Source organism: Lonchura striata, chromosome 1 (genome assembly GCF_046129695.1).
Source record: "Lonchura striata isolate bLonStr1 chromosome 1, bLonStr1.mat, whole genome shotgun sequence".
NCBI lineage: Eukaryota > Metazoa > Chordata > Aves > Passeriformes > Estrildidae > Lonchura > Lonchura striata.
The window spans coordinates 109,679,498-109,698,211 of NC_134603.1; the positions used below are offsets into that span (position 1 = coordinate 109,679,498).

The window sequence follows — 18,714 nt, forward strand, 5'->3', positions numbered from 1 at the left end:
TCTGGAGAAACTATGCTGAACAGTGTTTTTGTTTATAAAAAGAGAATTGCTTACTGTTTCTCATTAAAATTTGATAAGATCTGGACTGTGCTACTTCATACTTATGAAAATTCTGTTTAGAGCATTAGAGGTAGCCAGTGCTTTCAAATGGGTCAGACATGTTTTAAAGAAGTCTGAAACGTTTGAAAGAGGACAAAAATTCTGTTGAAGTCGAGCTTTCATTGACATCTCTCAAGCTTTTCCTACTTTTTCATGTTCATGTTGCAAATACTGTCTTAAAAATTGGATTCAGTGAAGCATGTAATTAGCCACTTTTTGGAAAGGATTTTGCTGCCGGCTCAGCCCTGGTTCTGTAATGCAGTTTTTGCTGCTGCATTACTGAGAATTTTTGTTGTTTTGAGCTGCCTGTTTTTATTTCTGCATGGTTCCTGTTATGAGAGTGCCTGACTGCCTCATGTATTTCTCTCCTGAGAAAGAGTACACATCCGCCAGAAGTGCCTTGCAGAGGCATTCTCAGATTCAATTGCTTGCCTAAAGCTGCTTTGGGGACTGTAAATGTGCTTTGGGAGTATGTTAGTCTATCCACCACTCTGAGGAGTTCTACTTAGTGTTTATACAGCATTGCTAGCGCAGTAGGAACATCTCTGAGATGATGGTGTTGTGCAACTCCTGCAGCGTTGATAGTCTTTGATTGCAAAATACACCTACTTTCTCTCTCTTCACCTTCTTGACTTGCTAGCTGGTGTACAGTAGTTTCCTGTGGACCCTGATATGCCTGTTCCTTTTTCAAGTTCCTTATTTCACATCTAACATTACCTTTCCTTCATGGCCTTCAGCTCCCAAACCTCCCACAATGCCAATTTGCTCTACCTGTACAGCCTGTTGACCTTGCTTATTTTTTTCATATGTATTTCTGCTCTTGTAGCCTAATAAAATTCCTCCTGTGGTCAAGCTAAAGTTTCCACAAGAAATTGTTAGCTGCACCATCAGCTATACACTTATGTCCTGAAAAACTTGTTTGACAGGAGATCTTCTCTTTTCATTGCTGATACTAGGAAATAGTTTAATTCCTAGGAGGAGAGATTATTTTCAACTTGTCTCTTTGCAATGCAATTGATTCTTGTGCCATGGGTTAATTCCTAAGCTCCAGATACTATCTCTGCTATGCAGTAATTAGAAATTGAGGCTGAAAATCAGAGCTGGCTTGAAACAAGCTGGGAATATCTGAAGTTTTCCCTGATAGGATGTGATGTATTAAGCAGAGACACTATCAGGAAGTCATAATGGTTTCAGTGAGTGTATTGGCAGTGCTGCATTTTAATGGGCAGCACAATTCCCTCCAGTCTGACCTGTGACTCTTAGGATGCCCCTGGTATATGACCCTTAGTTCTTGTATTAATGAAAATAATGGATAAGCAGAAGTTAGAAGAGAATACAGTCAATAAGTAATCTCTTCCTTTTTCAATCCTTGGTCTTCCTCTCATAACAGATTCTGCTTAGAAGTAATTTGCATAATAAATAGATTAGTTAGGTAGGAAGGCTGTCTGAAACTGAGGTGTCCTTTTGGGGGCTGGAAGTGGAGCTTCAAAGACCAGTAGAAAACTAATGTACTTTAGCACATTAAAGTATGAAGAGTAAATACAATTGCAATTTATTAAACATGGCTGTGAAGGCACTGAAGCAGATGGGTAACTCTGTGTCTTGAAAGTAAAAGACATTTCAGGCTGAAAATATGGGTGTCACATGGTGAAGGAGGAAACTAAAATAACCACATTTCCCCCCCCCCCATTTTGTTCTTTGTTAACTACTTCCCCACAATCCACTTTTTCATTCACCTTTTGCCCCTTGTATACTTTTTCCTGAAATTGCAGTAATATGTTTTCTTTAATTGCTGTCTTCTTTCAGATAAATACAGTGTTTGTACAAACTTGGAGTTAGCAGATTTTGAACCTCAGGGTTTTGTTTGCCATACAAGAGTACTGGAGCCTCCAGTAGAAAGACTGTTTAGTGAATGGGAAAAAAACAAACATGTTCTCTTTCACTGTGTGGTGTCGTTAGCTATCATTTGGTTTTTTAAAAAGTATCCTATTGAATTAGTTTCCTGTTGGGTTATCTTTTCTTTTTCTTCAGTTAATTGTCTGGTGCTATCAGTGACTGATGTACTCTGGAGTTTTTTCATGTTGCACTTAAATAATCAATCACTATAGAGGCTTGGCTTTTAAAAGGTGATGACATAGTATATGGAATGCATTGATGGAAGTAATGTTGAATTTCTGCAAGAAATTCTTAAATTTTCCAGAGGAAATAATTGGCAGCTTCCCAAGCTCCATAATTATAGGACAACTAGAGTGTATAATTAAATTTAACAGAGAAGAAAATGATTAGAATAAAGCTTTGTGACAGATAATTTTTTTGTTCTTTTGTAGCAGACAAGTCATGTGTTCCTCCACTTTGAATTTATTCCTTTCAAAAACTACTTCAGCTTCACATTCTACTAATTTTAAAAATAAAATTATAAGTTACCACTGAAGACAGACTTTATTCAGTACAGACATCTTGAAATTTTTCTTACAAGTAACATGTAGCAGTGTGCCTTTTTATTTTAATTGTAAGGAAAAACCTTTCTCATTCTAATAAATTTGGTTTGGATGACTGACAAATTGGTGGCTTATCTATATTTTTCTTCCGTGTTTCTGACCGGCTATATCCTAGCAGGATTCACTGCTGCTTTGGGGTAGAGCTTCTGCCTTGAGAAGACATATACTGTGTCTCGTCATTTTGTTCAAGCACAAGGAATTGGTGCTTCAGGCAGAAAATGCAAATAAAATTAATAGCTTTGCGTCTGAACATTGGCTGGTCACCTGTTTTGGGTTCTGTCAGGTGGCTGCCTAAGTTTACACCCAGTTCTTTGCTCTTTATTAGATTAGTAAGCTCTTCATCTGTAGGAAAAATATTGTTTTAATCTAGCCTGAAATTCAAGTCTCATCTGTAGAAGAGGAAGTTTATCCCTTTTCCTACTGATTTTATCTATTTTGTTCAAATATTCTTTTGATATTGCATGTAAGAATTTCCATAAAAAAGATTATCACTGGGGTGGGGAGGCAGTGTTGGAATCCATGCTGAAAATTGGATCCATTTTATAATCGATCCAATGCTTCTTAATTTTTGTGAGTGATGTGTATGATACTTAGTGGTATGCTCTCAGATTTTCTGTTCTTGCATTTAAAACAAGTTTTAAAAGTTATTACAATATTCCAAGTAAAAAAAACCAACATGTGGACTTTAGTTGCACTAAGAATTACTTTGATTACCTGAAAATTAGAAGCTGACTGGGTTTATGGTCAGTGCTAGAAAATCCCCCTTCCCATGAATTTGCTGAGCTGGTAATTTGGTTATTCACACAGTTGTAATGCAGGGACACTCCTTCCCCAGCAGCTACATTTGGGGAGGCTGAGGAGGGAGCTCTTTTGCATTTGAAGCTTTCAGAAGTCAGAGAGGAGGAGCAGGTGCTGTTTGCAAGTGCCAGTGATGCAGGCAGGAAGATTGCTGGCATCCTGCAGAGACCTTTCAGAACTTAAATGGGTTGAGTCACAGTCAGACTGTCTACCGTATACTTTCTACTTTCCATGCAGTTGTTGTATAGGAGGCTGCCTACACATCCTTCCGTCAATTCACAAAGTCTCCTCGTGCCTACTCACTCTCTCCTGATCAGATATGAGGAGTCCAACATATAATTTCAGCATTTTTCTGAAATAAAATTGAGTTTGATTACTGCCATGCTTTTCTCTCCTCACAGAAATGGTAGGAAAAGAGATGTGACTTAATTTTTTTTCTATAGAAGGTAGAGAGAAAAGTGAGGTTTTTTGCATGAGTATTTCTCGTGAGTCTCGTGAATAAATGCAAAAAGACCTAATTGCCTAAACCATGTTCCCAGATTATTAATGTGTTCTTGTCTTTTCTCTGCCAAGCTTTCCATTCCGCTCACATATTTAAGTGTCTTTCTGCCTGTGTTTTGTTTCTTCCTAAATATCACACAATGTTTCTCCTTTGCATGACAACCCTGAGGGCCTCCATCGCTGAGGGGATTTGAGATGGGTCCCTCTGCAGTTAAAGATGCAAAGTCCTGGAGTGGCTGATTGCTGCATAAACACAAAATTAGCACAGAGGAAGGGAATTGTAAGGGAGTCATGGCACTCTCTGTGTGGAATGTGCAGTGGGATACATATGACATCTTACAGTCCTGTGTTAGTTCAGATCATTTTCCACCATTCATAACACTCCTAAACTTTCCCAGGTTTATGGAAGCTGTTGTCTAAATGGCATCCTGATCCAAAGGGCCCATAAATTGTTGCAAGCCTAGCAACTGTCCTCAAAAGGTTTTGAATCACACCAAGGTTGCAGCAGTAGCATACAAAGATTGGGGTAGCTTGTGTGGAGCCACAGTCCTTCCACCTGCAAAGCTGAGATGCATATGCATGAGGAGAGAAAACAAACTCTTGGTTGTCACAAGTTTTCCCATTTACCCCATGTCCAGAGCATTTGTGATGTGACTCTGGCTGCCAGGGCCATTGATGTGCTATAGTATGCCTACAGCCATACTACAATTACATTAGGGCACCCATAGGTCCTGCTTTACATTATAAAAGAAAAAAAAAATTCAAAAACTTGCTATATTCTGCAGATACTTCAGGTCTCTGCCTTCCACCTCTGCCACTGGTGAGCCAGGAGAGAACTTCAGGAAAAGCATTGCCTTCTTACATTTGTGAGGGGCACAAGAGGGAGAGGAATACCTGACTGGTAGTTTCCAAACTGGAACAGTTCAATGCCCTCTCACATACCTGTGACTTACAAAGTGAAGAGCACATTCTGGTGGCTGCTTCTGAAGATGATGAGGTAATGGAGCCTTCTCGCCTTGGGCTTTACCACCAGGCTTTATGATTATTAGGTTGGTTCTTCATAGAGAGAAGGTAGTTTTTCTGCAAAGAAAAGAGGAAGACACAAGACAGACCACTGCATATTTATCTTTAGATGGAAAATAAAAATTGCAGTCATGCTTCATGCTAAGGTGTTTTTGTGAGAATGAAAACTTACTGCTAGGTGAGCACCTGCAGAACTATGCATATTTAGCTTGAGATGGTTTGGCACTACATTTGTTTGAAAAGTATATCTTCATCATAATTTTCCAGAAAAAAACAACTTTTAGAAATGTTAAGCCATCTCATATCAGTGGCTTCTTTCTTATTTTTCAATATCTGTAGAAGGTCTCAACTTTTCTTCTAGATCTTTGTTTAAATTGCAGTTCTAGTGTCTTCCAGAGGCAGACAGAAATAACTGTTGCTTTATTTTAGCTTTGCCATGAGAAAATTCTATGACTCAGGAATGTCAAGGAAGAGTGAGATAAGGGAGAGAGGAAGCATTGGGAATTAAAAATACATCATCAGAGGGGACAGTGCAGAGTGAATGATGTTGGAAGACTGATGCTGAAGCAAATGACCAGCTACCTTGGGAAGAAAGGAAAGTTGGTGATGAGGATGAATGGAAACTGAGTCTGCATGCAGTAATTTCTTACCCTTCTCAAGAAGTATATCTTAAAAGATTTGCGTCTTAGACTTACCTAAAGCACCTAAATGAAGAGGGAATGGTGCAGCCTACCACATGTGATAAGGAGGCTTAGGGAAAAAAAAAAAAGCAGTGTCAAGAAAAGGAAGAGAATCCCTGCAATTTCTGGATTTTTAAATGCTGCTTGACCTTTTATTTTGGGTCTAAGGAGGTTTTTATGATCTCCACTAACTAGCTCTCTGAACCTCTTGATATTAACCTGCATCAGACTGCTAAAAAGCTTGTTCTCTATTAAGACAGGATCATTTTACAAAATTGGTCTGTAGAAATGCTCCTTTTTAATAGTGCAGCAGTATTCGTTGAATTGCCTGCTCTGGGACTTATTAGAAGTATTAATGCAGCTACAGTGGATCTTGCCTTTCTTTCACTTCTGTATTTATTTCCTAATCACAATGAATCTCTATTCATTGCCAAGCTCTGATTTTGGCTCGGGAATCTGAGAATTACATCTGCAGTTGCCATGGGCAATATGCTTTGAGACAATTTCATCTTTAATGTGAAGGATTAAGGGACTGGCTAAGTCGATATTTCTTCCCCGTGAAGGAGAAATGTTTCTGTCTGGTGGTTTCAGCCTCCTGGATTTTGATGAGGAAGCTTTTGAAGATACCTGTCTTCAAAATTTTGCCTGTTGTCAGTCATTAACTCTTAAATGCAGGTATAAGCTTCACTACTGGAGCTGATGCAGATTTAAACCCCATGATAGTCAAGTGTGGAAAATCCTTCACTTAGTCCACTGCCTTCTGAGGGCCTATTTTGAGCTCCTGAGGTAGTGACAGACTCAATGAATAATTCAATGGAAAATCATAAAGGCACACTGCCATAAATTTAGAAAATCTTTTTGATTTTGAGGTTGGTGTCTTGTAAGAAGTTTTTTTGCTACTGGGCAATTTGCATTATTTCTGTGATCTTGGCATGATGTTTAAATTTATTTTATTTTAAAGTAAAAAATAACTTTTAATGTTTTATTTATTAATTTTGCATATTTACATTTTATATATTTATTTTCTTTATTATAAATCTGGGGTTTTTTTTAAATTGGATTTAAAAAAAAATTGTTATTTTATGGCCAGGCCACTGGTAGGTATCTTGTTAAACCTCAGTTTTCTTTATCCCATCCATCCAGTCTGTCAAGATCCTTCTTCTTACCCTCCAGTAGATCAGCACTCCCATGCACCTTGGCATCATCTGTGAACTGACTGAAGGGGCCCTCATCCAAATCAGATGTTAAACAGAACTAGACTCAATGCTGATCCCTGGGGTACACTACTTGTGACTGGACACCAGCTGGATTTAGTTCCATAGATAGATGGACATATATAGTAGATAATTTAAAATAGTAATATCTGTTCAGAACTGTATTCTACTACAGATACTGTCAAATTCTCATGCCTTAACAGGCTACGGACTTGCATCTGTAGAACTGTTGAGAAAATGGATGACACTGATTTCCTAAAAATTTCACCTCCTTACATTTTAAAAAAAACATTTAAAAACATATTCCTTTCTCCTCTCTTCTAGTCAATTAATCTCATTAATTTCCTTCTGATTCTGTGCTTCTCTCATTCACTTTATCTTTTTCTCCTTCCATTTTCTGAACTGCTATTGTTTTGTTCTTGTTTATTTTTACAAGGAATATCACTAAGGTTTTTTCTGTCTTAGGAATTTTTTGTTTTTCTATTCAGATTTTTGTCTGGAGTTTTTTGCTTTTCCCTAAAGAAAAAATATACATTGTTGTTGAATACTGCACATTATGGTAAATTTTTTTTTCTGCCTCATGGTAATGGGCAGTATTGATCAAAGACAAGAGGAAGAGAAGAGGATCTACAGAATTTAATACTCTTATACTGTGAACTCATTTTGGTTTTCAACTGTGTAACCCCTAGTGTATTATAAGCTACATTTCCATGTTTGACCTGTCCAATTCTGTAACTTTACAAGGACTGAAGACAGAAAAAACTAGCAGAAATAAATTTGTAATATTAGAATAAAGGTTTAGCCAAATAAACCAGTGTCAAGATAGCACAGAAATAAGATGGGATATGAACCAGCAGTGTGCCCATGTGGCCAAAAATGCCAATAAAATCCCGGCTTGGATCAGTGATACTGTGGCCAGGACAGTGATTGTCCCCCTGCACTCAGCACTGGTGAGGCCATACCTTGAATCCTGTGTTCAGTTTTGAGCCCTTCACTGCAAGAAGGACGTTGGGGTACTGGAGTTTGTCAAGAGAAGGGCAAACGGAGTCAGGGAAAAGTCTGGAGCACAAGTTCTGTGAGGAGCAGCACAGGCATCTGGGGGTATTTAACCTGGAGTAAAGGAGGCTCAGGGGAGACCATTTCACTCTCTGTTAACTCCCTGAAAGGAGGCTGTAGCAAAGTAGGAGTTGTTCTCTCCCAAGGAAGAAACAACTGGACAAGAGGAGATGGCCTCAAGTTGTGCTAGGGAAGGTTTAGGTTGGATACTAGGAAAAAGTTTTTCATGGGAAAGGTTGTCAACGACTGGAACAGCCTGCTCTGGGGAGTGGGGAGTGGTTGAGTCACCATCCCTGGTGGTATTTAAAGGACATGTAGGTGTGGGCACTTGCAGACATGGCTTAGATAGTGGTGGACTCAGCAATGTTGGGTTAATGGTTGGACTGGATGATCTTAAATATCTTTTCCAACCTAAATGATTCTGCAATTCTGTGGAGCCACGAATTCTACTGCAATGTCCATGGTCTCTGTTTTTGAATATTTGTTTTTCCCAAGAAAAATTTAACCACTGTAGCTGCTTGTTGTGAGTGTCTGGTGGATATGCAAGTCACTGTGGATTTTTGATGGGGAGAAGGAGGAAGATAATAGGTGGAGCACTTAATGAGCATTAATGATAGAGCTCTGTTTAAAGGAAGGTTGTGTGGGCTTGCAACTTCCTCACTACTTTCCTTCCAGTGGTAAAATAACTGATGTGATAAAAACCTGACTTGAGCCAGGAGTATGCTCTATAGATAGATAAAAGTATTTTCTGTCTTGGGCAGTGTGTTATATTTCTTTCCCTGGTATTGTTTTCACCCTTTTATGAAGCAAACGTGTCTATTCCCTGCTTATTTCTCCACTGTAACCAGAGTGATAAAAGAAGAAACATTAAAACCATGCCCTTATCAGCTCTATTTATAGCATTTTACTTTGGAACAGGATATGAGTCGTGAAGTCGTGAAAAGAGTATTACAAATATAATAATGAATGTTGTAAATCTGTTGCCAAGACTAGGAATGTTTCTCTTTGGATATTTATAAGAACCTATTTTTTTTTCTTTCCCTTTTTACTGTTGCTGTTTCTTGCAGAAGATCCATATCTGTCAAATTTGCCTACAGATACTTAGATGCAGTAAAGGACCGTCCATCTTACTTTCTTAAAGAAATGTGACATGGCAGCACTGCTTTATTTTGTACAGCAAATGCTAAAAAAAACTGATGCTTGTAGAGAGTGTGTCTGAGAATCATTTTAAGACTGCTTTACATATTGATTACTCAAATTGCCATTTAATTTGCTGTATAGCAATACACAGTGCCTTAACTATTTCTCTGGCATTCTTATTGATTGCTGTAATTCTGTCTTACATTATATGCATATATGGTGTCACCATTAAAAATTTATGTGCTCATGAAATGTTAATATGTCGGGTTAATGTGAGACTCAACAAAGTGCATTTGCCAGAAGCAAGCAGAAATACATCCCCATGCTTCCCTCTCCCTCCCCCTTGCCCTTTCAATTTGCCTCTCCATTGATTTTATTACCAGTGTTTCTCTGCTGTATCTAAATCTGTATCAAAGCAGCCCCCTGTTTCAGTATGCAGATTTTATGTTTTATTATGTGAGAGATAAAGCAGGGTAATAAAAAGAATGAGAGAAGTGATCTTAGGGAGGTATTAAGACACACAGCTTTCCATTGTGCTGTTGCTGCTCCATCATTGCTTCTGCTTTTGGGTGTAGAACTGTAGCACTATCCTCCATGAGAGAGACTGAAGCAAGATGACTCATCCAGAATATAAAGTCATATTCACATGTTTCTTGAACAGCGGCTGCAGCAACGTAAAACAAAAATAGCAGGGGTGTTTCTCTGATTTACTGTTACCCAGAGACGACATGGAGTAATTACATGCCATTTAACCCAAAACTTCTAAAAGGAAAAGTCCTCTTCGCAGACTCTGGTACATGACACAGTACTATTGGAAAAGGCCAGCAAAAATTTGTGGTGATAAAGTACATATCATATGCCTAATGACTTTCTAAGCTTCTGTGGGAAGTGTAAGCAATCAAAGGAAACATAGCATCGTTGGAAAACAAAACTGAGAGATCACGCTTTCTTGTAACACAGAGAGCATCTGTCCTTTACATCCCTGGGTGACGAGTTGGGAGCAGCTAGAGGCTGCCCTTTGTGTACTGTAGGAGTAAAATAGATGCTTTTTAAAGAGACTTTGGCACACTGTGTAAAGCACATAACTTTCCTACTTGCTTTAGGGTTTTCACTCTTTTCCCACATGTACCTGCTTCACAGGAAAGAAGGTCTAGAAGCAGGTCTCCTTCTAGATGTAAACAGTGAAAACCAAGATCTGGGGAGTGAGGGAAAGTTTTTAGTGGCATCCAGCATTGAACTGCTCCTCCCCTCCACCTTTCCTTCTGGTTTTGGGTGAAATTCCAGCCTTGAAGCCCTTTGCGAAGTTTTCTTTGCTTGTAAAAATGGAAAGATTTAAAACGAACAAGTAAAAAAACATGAACAAGTCCACAAACAACAAAAAAGCCAAACAGAAACCATGATGTAGATGGGAGCTAGCAATACAGGAGTAATGCAAAGCAGAGAGCAATGTCTAAACACCTGTTTGTGAGAAAAATTTAGAGATCCTCTGGGATTCTCTGCTGTTTGGCAAAATATCTTACCTTTGAAATTTTCTTCTTCTGTCCCTCATTACTAGGCTATGCAGCAGCTGTTTAGGATGAGGTTTTTCTTTTTGTAAAGTGGCAAAATTTGTTCTGCAAAAACAATTCTTCAAAATTGTTTTAACAATTTCTTTTTTTTTTCCAGACCCCATTTTGCTCTTTTTTTCAGGCTCACTGCTTCAGTGAGATCTACAGTATTTTTATAACTTTTAATTTCTTATTTAGTTATAGTGCCAAGGAAAACTTTATCTCCACTGTATCAGATATGGCAGAACTTAATGGATATTAAAATGTGGAAGGAGTTATTTTCTCCCATTTATTTTACAGTGTCACTCAATAGAGAATGCAAAGGCTGTCCTTCAGTCATTTTTGCAGCATTCATGGGCTTTATACAAGAGTGATAGTTCCCTGAAATGTTTTGCACATAATCAAAAATTCTTTTCATAATAGAGAGAATGCAAGTATTTTCTTCCTTTGTGTGCTGTTTGATTTTATCACTTGAGCCTACTTTGAAGACTGAATCCATTGATGAAAATTCTGTCCCAATTTGGCTTTATAGATACTTCTAGGTGTGTTCATGCTTATCAATAATCTACCTAACTCTAACCAGCACATTTAAAATGAAACTATTTATTTCTCTTTGGCTTCTACTTCAGTTTCTTCAAGTCAGGGTGGTGCAGAACAGCAACACTGCATAGCAATGGCAAAACTTCCCAGTTGATCACGGAGCAGCACTGTTTATATGTTGCTTACTGCCTCAGACATAGAGTCATAGAATGGTTTGGAAGGGACCTCAGAAATCACCTAGTTCCAGCCTCAGGGCAAGGAAACCTTCCACTTACCAGCTTACACAAAGCCCCATCCAGCCTGGCCTTGAACACTTCTAGGGATGCAGCATCCACAGCTTTTCTAAGAAACATGTTCCAGTGCCTCACCACCCTCACACTAAAGAATTTCTTCCTACTATCTCATCTACTCTCTTTCAGCTTGCAGCCATGACGTAAATGGTATTGGTCATTTAGCTGCAGGGAAGACTAAAGTTTATAAAAATACATTTCCCTGAATTCCCCATACAGTTTCCTAGACTAAGTCTGGTATGTCTTGTAAATGTTGGATGTGGAGACCAGTGTCACAACTCATGGATTCTTCAAACTGATTATTTTCCATTTTGATTCCACCTTCAGATTGTCCTGGAGAACAGCAGTCGAGAAGACAAGCATGAGTGCCCATTTGGTCGAAGCAGCATCGAGCTGACAAAGATGCTGTGTGAAATTCTGAAAGTAGGAGAGCTACGTAAGTTGATCTGTTTGATCTCTACAAACTGTGGAGTGAGTTCATTGATACCCGAGTTTTTTCAATGCAAGGATTTTCTTCCAAGAAGCATTTCTTTATATAGTTGCACATAGAACAGTGGCACTCAGAATTGACTACGCCTGTTTTCTCTCTCTTACTAGTTTGTGGCATCACAGGGATGAGGGTAGAATAGGGGAAATGGGCATCTATTCTTTGGCTCTCTTCTATAAGAAGCAGGACGGTTGCATAATTTCTAGAGGAAATTGAGTTCATTTCCCATCAGGTGATTTGCTGTAGGAGGCTTTCTGGTTGTTGCATTCCATGATCTTGTCCATAGGTTGGTTTTATGTAAGTATCTTGGTCATTCTTTGTGGGATTGCTAATCTAAACTGATCCATCCCATTTTCTCTTAGATATCTGAAGCTGTATCTAAATATCAGATGATAGACATACCATTTACTCGGAAAGTATGATAGGAAATACTGTACTTTAATACAGAGTAAACACGCTGTCTTTGGCTTCAATTACAGTCCCTTGACAAATTGTTAGATACTATCAAACAGAAAAGCATGTCTGTATCTTCATTAGCCTGGAATGTTGGTGTTTATCGATATGTATAAATTTCAGTTACCCATCAATAATATTTTGGATCCAGCTGCAGCCTGTTTTGGCAAGGTCTATCAACAAGTTTTGTTTTCTCCTTGCAGAAGCAGGGGGCACAACTAAGATGCTTTGCTTCCCTCAGAGACATCTTCCTTTTGAATTTTTTTCCCTACTAAAGATCTTTTTCTTTTATCTTTACACCCAAGCCCATGAAATGTAATGAGAGAAGAGCAATGTAAAAGGCAGAAAGAGAGCGTGTAGGTATCGTTGTTCCTACTAGCCCTGCAACAGGCATCAAAAGCTGTTTCAAAAGTATGATTTTGCTGTTGATACACTTGAAGCTTTTAAATGTAATGTCTTGAGAGAATTTATTAACCAGAAAAAGAAAAAAAAACCTGTCTCAGACATTGTCTCTGTACAATGGACCAGGATAAAACTTCTGGATTTCTTGCAGCTTCCAAATTGATATTGGTGTTTGACAGTCCCAGACAAATGAGACAATATTGGCTTTTGAATACCATCTTAAGTAAACCAGATATATTAAGGACCACATTGACTATGTCTACAAATAAAGAGTTTAGCAACTGTTTTAGATGTTTGGCAATGATAGTGTGTTGTATAAGGTTCAGACTGTAGCAGACACGACTCTCTAAAATAACCTTACTGCTGCAGTTGAGGTGTCTAATGCCAAATCACGCATGACAGATCTGTCTGATTTTTTCTGCTGGTAAATGTAGGAGGGACATATGATCTCAATAAAGCTGTAAGCCTACTTGAAATAAGTGCTAAAGATCAACTTTATTTTTACAAATGCACAGAGAAATATCTAAAATCAAAAGAACAGCTTTATACATGGTGTTTTAATGCATGTCGCATCACTCCATGGGATTGCCCTGGAATTTGTTGCTAAAAAAGATGATTGATTTTGAGGTTAGCCAGGTGTCTCAAATTTCCTCCTTGAAGTGTGAGAATTCATTTGATAAATAAACTTTGCTTTTTGCCACAGACAGGCTTGTCATCTGTGTATGCAAGGAGCTATATGTTGATGATTTGCTATGTAGATACTGTTTCTCCTGATTGCTTCTAACTTCTTCAGATAGATCCTTTAATGTTTTAATTTTTTCCTCCTCTTTTTTTTTTGTTTTTAAGTGGCGACTGTGAGTAAAATAAGTGGATTTGGAGTAGAAGCTTAGTTACCATATGTAGAAAATAACTTAGTTTTAAAAACAAAATTAATTGTCGTATTTTAAAATCTGGGTTTTTTTGTTTTGTTTGTGGGTTGGTTGTTTGGTTTTTGTTGTTTTGGAGGGGGTGTTTGTGGGTTTTGGGGTTTTTTAATTTTTTTTTTTTTTTTGTTAGAGTAATTCTGAGGTTTGGAAGTGTGAGGTTAGAAAGAAAACTTAAAAGTTCCTTGAGGATAGCTCTGGCTAAGGGATGTTACCTGCTAATGTTCTGAAGCCACTTGTTTTGGTGTTGCTGAGGCTGCAAGCCTCTGGCATGCATGGTGTGCTGATGTGCAGCAGGCTCCCATGGTGGTCATTTATAGGTGTGGGATGTTGTAAATATGGTGGTGCTAAGGAGAAGTGTACTGGTGCTTTTGTTGATAGAAACCAGATGTAACATGACTGACTTCTGTAAATCATGCTGATCTACACCCACAGAACATCTGTCTCTGGATGCAGTATTAGGTCTGTGTTGTGGCCTTATATTCACAGAGGAGAGAGCTAAGGTTACTTCTAACTCATCTTGACAATTCACCTGTTCACCAGTGTGCTTCCATAATGGTTTTGTTTATGTGGAACTCTAATTGTCATTTGAAAAGGCTGTAATAAAATACACCTTTAAAATAATGTGCAGAAAATAGATTTCCTGAAAATGGCTGTCACGGGTGTACATCTAAATGACCTGTGATCAGCAGTATGTTTTGATAAGAAATGCAAACTAGAACTGACAGCTCAGGAAAATGTACATTAAGGTTTATGCTTCACTTGAGATTAAATACTGGATTGCTGAATAGGTTTGGACATCTTAAAAACCAGTAGTTATAGTTCAGGGCAAAGATGTCCCCATTAGTTTGTATGTGCTAGGTTTCTAAATATGTATTTAAGGTGGCCCATGTTTCTCCAGATACTCAAAACTCGCCATTATTGCATTGCAATGGAGTGCATTTTTTCCTAACAGTTTCTGAATTGTATAATTTAAAGCCACAGTAAATGACCTTTTGCTCATGAAATATTCACCAGTAGAAACTTTATTTTAAAGTGCAGAGTAGATAAAAGCTGCTAGATTGTCCATTATTTATGAAGAGCACTTTAATGCTGATTATATTCCCCTTGCTCCACTGTATTAAATACCTTTGAGCAACAAGAAGACATTTTGCTATTTCTTTTTGGTCCTCTCAAGCATACATTCATCCCAGAAAGGATTCACAAGAGAGTGTTAAAGGCTTGCTATACTACTTTTGTAGATCCACTAATTCAGGTTCTAGACTTCTTAAATCTTTGACTTTGATTCCACAATGTCCATGACTCGAAAATTCATCTCTTTTTCAGCAAAGCATTTGAGTATATGTTTAGATCCTGTGTAAATAGAGAAAGCTCAAGTGCAAGCTGTGAGTTGAGCATATGGTTACTGCTTTACAGAGGTGGACTTGCAGAGTAGAGGAGGTAAAACTTAAGAGGAAGGTTGGTGTAGTGTTTTGGTAACATGGAAGCTAGAATGCAACATATAAGCCTCTTCACTAAAACTTCTGATTCAGGAAAGAGTGGGATATTTAACCATAAATCTTTTAATCTTGCATAGGACAGAATGTCTTCTGTGAGTACTTGCCCAGGCACTCATCTTAGCCAACATCTAGTAATTCTGATTTTTTCAGTAATAGCTTCCTTTGTATATCTTGTTGCACAAGAAGATGTTCTTTTTGTCCTCTGTGTCTTGGAGATGATATCAGACAAGAATGCTGTGACCTAGTGGTCAGTCTTCCTCTTCCTGTACAGTTAGGTACTTAGACACTACTTATTCCTAGTACACTGACAGGTTTACAAAGAGGAGAAAAGGTGAGGCCATTCATTGTTCCTCCTATCTATGAAAGCTGAGGTAACTTCCCCCTTCCCTCTTATTCAAGTTTTAGTACATGTCATATATGCTCAGAGGAGAAGGAATACCCACGAACAGATTGCCAGCTTTGCTGGGAGAGAGTAACATTGCAGATAAATGTAAAAATTAAAAATGAGATCCAGAAAACCTTTGACCTTCCAGAACTGGAATTAGTACATTTAATGGGAGATTAGGAGTTCATTAAACCTAGTATTTGTCATGAGTGAGAAGCTCACCATTTTGCTTAAGTAACCCCAATGCTCTCTAATCTGAGCCTACAGTGTCCAGCTCTCTACACTTCTGCTCAGCATGCTTCTACCCTCAACATTCTTGAAACTCTGATTCCTGGTGGGAAATGGTACTGGACCATGTTACCTGATTAGATAGAACTAGTAAAACTTCTTGGACTTATTGCCTTCTTTCCATACAGGTTCAAATGAAATTGTTTAGCATTGAATCAGGTGAAGAGGCTTTCAGCTGGCAGAGGAATGATAAATTAATACTGTGTACACTGAGGAAAGACAGTGCTACAGTAGTCTAAAGATGTTCATAATACTATGATGTTTATTAATATATATCATCATAACATTATGATTATTATATATGTCCATTATTACTGCATGCCTGAAGTTCTTCTCTAGTTAAGGCATGTCAAATTTCATGTATTTTCCAGTACATTTTTGAGGAGGACACATGTTCAACTGCCAATGTTCCTATGTGATTGTTTTGATGGAGGGTTTTTTGAGGCTTTTGCAAAAATCTGCACTCAAGTTTTAGGACAGACCACAGGTGTATATGCCACATGTCAGATATCTGTGTATGGATTGTCCTAAATCTTTTATCAGATAAATATGTTCACTGGGGCTTTTGGTTTTGGGTTTGAGATTTTTTGCTTTTCTGGCATGGGGAATTTATTTATCATGGAATTTCTTAGAATGAAATTAATTTACAGGATTTCTTTTTCCCAAAAGAGAAGATCTAAATGCAATTGTATTTTCATGCACTTGATGCAATTGTGCATGTTTTAACTATAGATTTCTTGCTGCATTTATTGCCCAGGTTCCACAATTGAAATGTTCTAGAAATGCTTACATTGGTGACCCTTTCTCAGCTAGAATGCACTGAGCATTAGAAGGTGTACAGTGATATTCATGGTTGTGCCCACTGAGAGGAAGGAAATCAAATCTCATGCTTCAAGGAATAAGCTGATTGCTGCAAGGGTCAGGAAGCACTTTTTCTCTTTGCACAATTTTTCCTTTGCCTTGCACAATCCCTAGTGTGCAGTGTAGTTTGTTTCTATTGGCTTTTCCCTGGAAGCACATTGGTCGCTTCAGGATCAGCATTCCAGACCTGAGGGCTCATGTGTTTTGATTTTCCTTTTGCTACAGTAAATGCAATATTTTTATGACTGAATGTCATATTTGAAATTATTTTCCCCTTGCTTGAAAGCTAATTGCCTTTTTATGCTTCTCTTCCATCTCCTTAAGTTCAAATATAATAAAGCCCTAGAAATAATAAATAAAAAAATATATTTTCATTTACTGGCATTGTTCTGGCATTTCTTCTTGTAATTTCATTTTCTGGAGAGCGAAGAATTTTATGAGTCAAGAAATGTTTGTTAGGAAGTTGAAAAACTTTTCTGGTCATAGAGTTATTTAGTGAAAGGTAGCAATTTTCTCTCTCATCATGAGCTTTCATTATGAATACGATAAAAGAATTAAAAAGATATTCTAACCTCCTTTGTTGTAGTTTTTTGCTTCATTCTTTCTTACCTATCCACCTTTTTGTCATCTTGCCCAAACCATCACCACAACAGATAACTCCAGTTCACAACAAAAATTAAGCAGATTGTGACTGAAGGCTAGAAGCAACATTGGAAAACTGGTTTGTAGCAGGGAAGGGGGTGGGGGGAATATTTCCTTTGGAAGCGTTGCTTGCAAATTAGCCATTCCTGACTTTATGGATATTAAATATGCTTATCCTTCTTAATGCAAAACTAATAACTTGCTGAGTAGTCTAAACTGTACTTTTCTTTTGTATAAAAGCAGAATCTTATTTGATTGAAAAGTCCTTTCTGTTTGCTAGCAGAATCCTACAGGAGAGACAAAATGAAGCTCTATTTTTCTAGGGAGATAATAATTTCTATGAAATTAACCTCTTTTTGCTCTAAAAAGACTCAGTCTCTTCATAGTTATAGCAAAGTGTGAAGTCTCTAGAAAATTTCTACTGTAATCTATGAGAATATGAGCAACAGAGCTGCAGATACCTTGTAAGCAAGGTGTTTGACTTTTACCTGAGACAGATTGAGGAATGTTATTTTTTATACCTGGTACTGATGGCTTCAAAGCTGGTACAGTGTTGCCTGCTGGGTCAGTGAGCTGTAAATGCTGGCCTGCCCACTCTCCTCTAGTGTTTTTACCTACTGTCTGCCCTATGTCTGGTCTTTGATTTCTTTGGAGCAGGGATCATAACTTGTTTTGTATGTGTGAAGTGCTTAATCTTATTGAGGTTTTGGTGTGTGGTTCTTTAGCTTCTTTTAAATTGCATTTACTCAGTTTTAAATACTATTATTAATACTAAAGAGCATGGTGCAGGGACAGCAACTCAAAAAACACTTCAGAGCAAGAAAGAAATATGGGTGTGGGGATTGTTTTTTTTTTAAGAAACTGATTAATGTATCTAAAAGACAACAAATGTAGTTTGATTAAGGCTGAAGAACTCCTTTGTCTAGTATTGAAATGGGTAGCAGGAAGATCTTTCAAGATTGGAACTTTCAAGAAAACTTTCAAAATCTGAAAGTTAAAAACTAATAAATTCAAACTGGGAATAAATTGTAGGCATTAGCTGTAAGGGTGCTGAACTAGGGAACGAATGGAACAGAAAGCTGAAGAATGATGAGAGGAGAAAAAAGAAGTCATTATGTTGATTTCCTGCTGTTACTGAAAGTTGTAACTTGGGCAAATTTGATACCATTATAGAATAACAGCTGTAATTTGTTTCAATCTGATTACTGGAACTCAATTCTAGGATTTCTGAATTTTTAAAAATAGGCTAGAGTGCATAATGTAGCAACTTAAAAGTCTGGGCAGATGTGACAATAAACAAGAAATGTTAAAGTAATTTGGATGATTGCCATAGGAATAAAGTTTCCATAGGTTAAAATATTTTTATTTATTTCCATAGGAAAAAATAT

At 37.7% G+C, this 18,714-nt stretch overlaps 1 protein-coding gene across 5 annotated transcripts in view; it reads left to right on the top strand.

The window, feature by feature from the left end:
- The window catches only part of ELMO1 (engulfment and cell motility 1), a 299,246-nt gene that overhangs the window by 140,771 nt on the left and 139,761 nt on the right, over positions 1-18,714 (top strand). For all 5 annotated transcript variants that reach the window (XM_021553298.3, XM_021553297.3, XM_031503907.2 and 2 more), the window contains one exon: positions 11,714-11,822. In XM_021553298.3, coding sequence (XP_021408973.1) covers positions 11,714-11,822 — 109 coding nt within the window. The remainder of the gene's footprint in view (positions 1-11,713; positions 11,823-18,714) is intronic.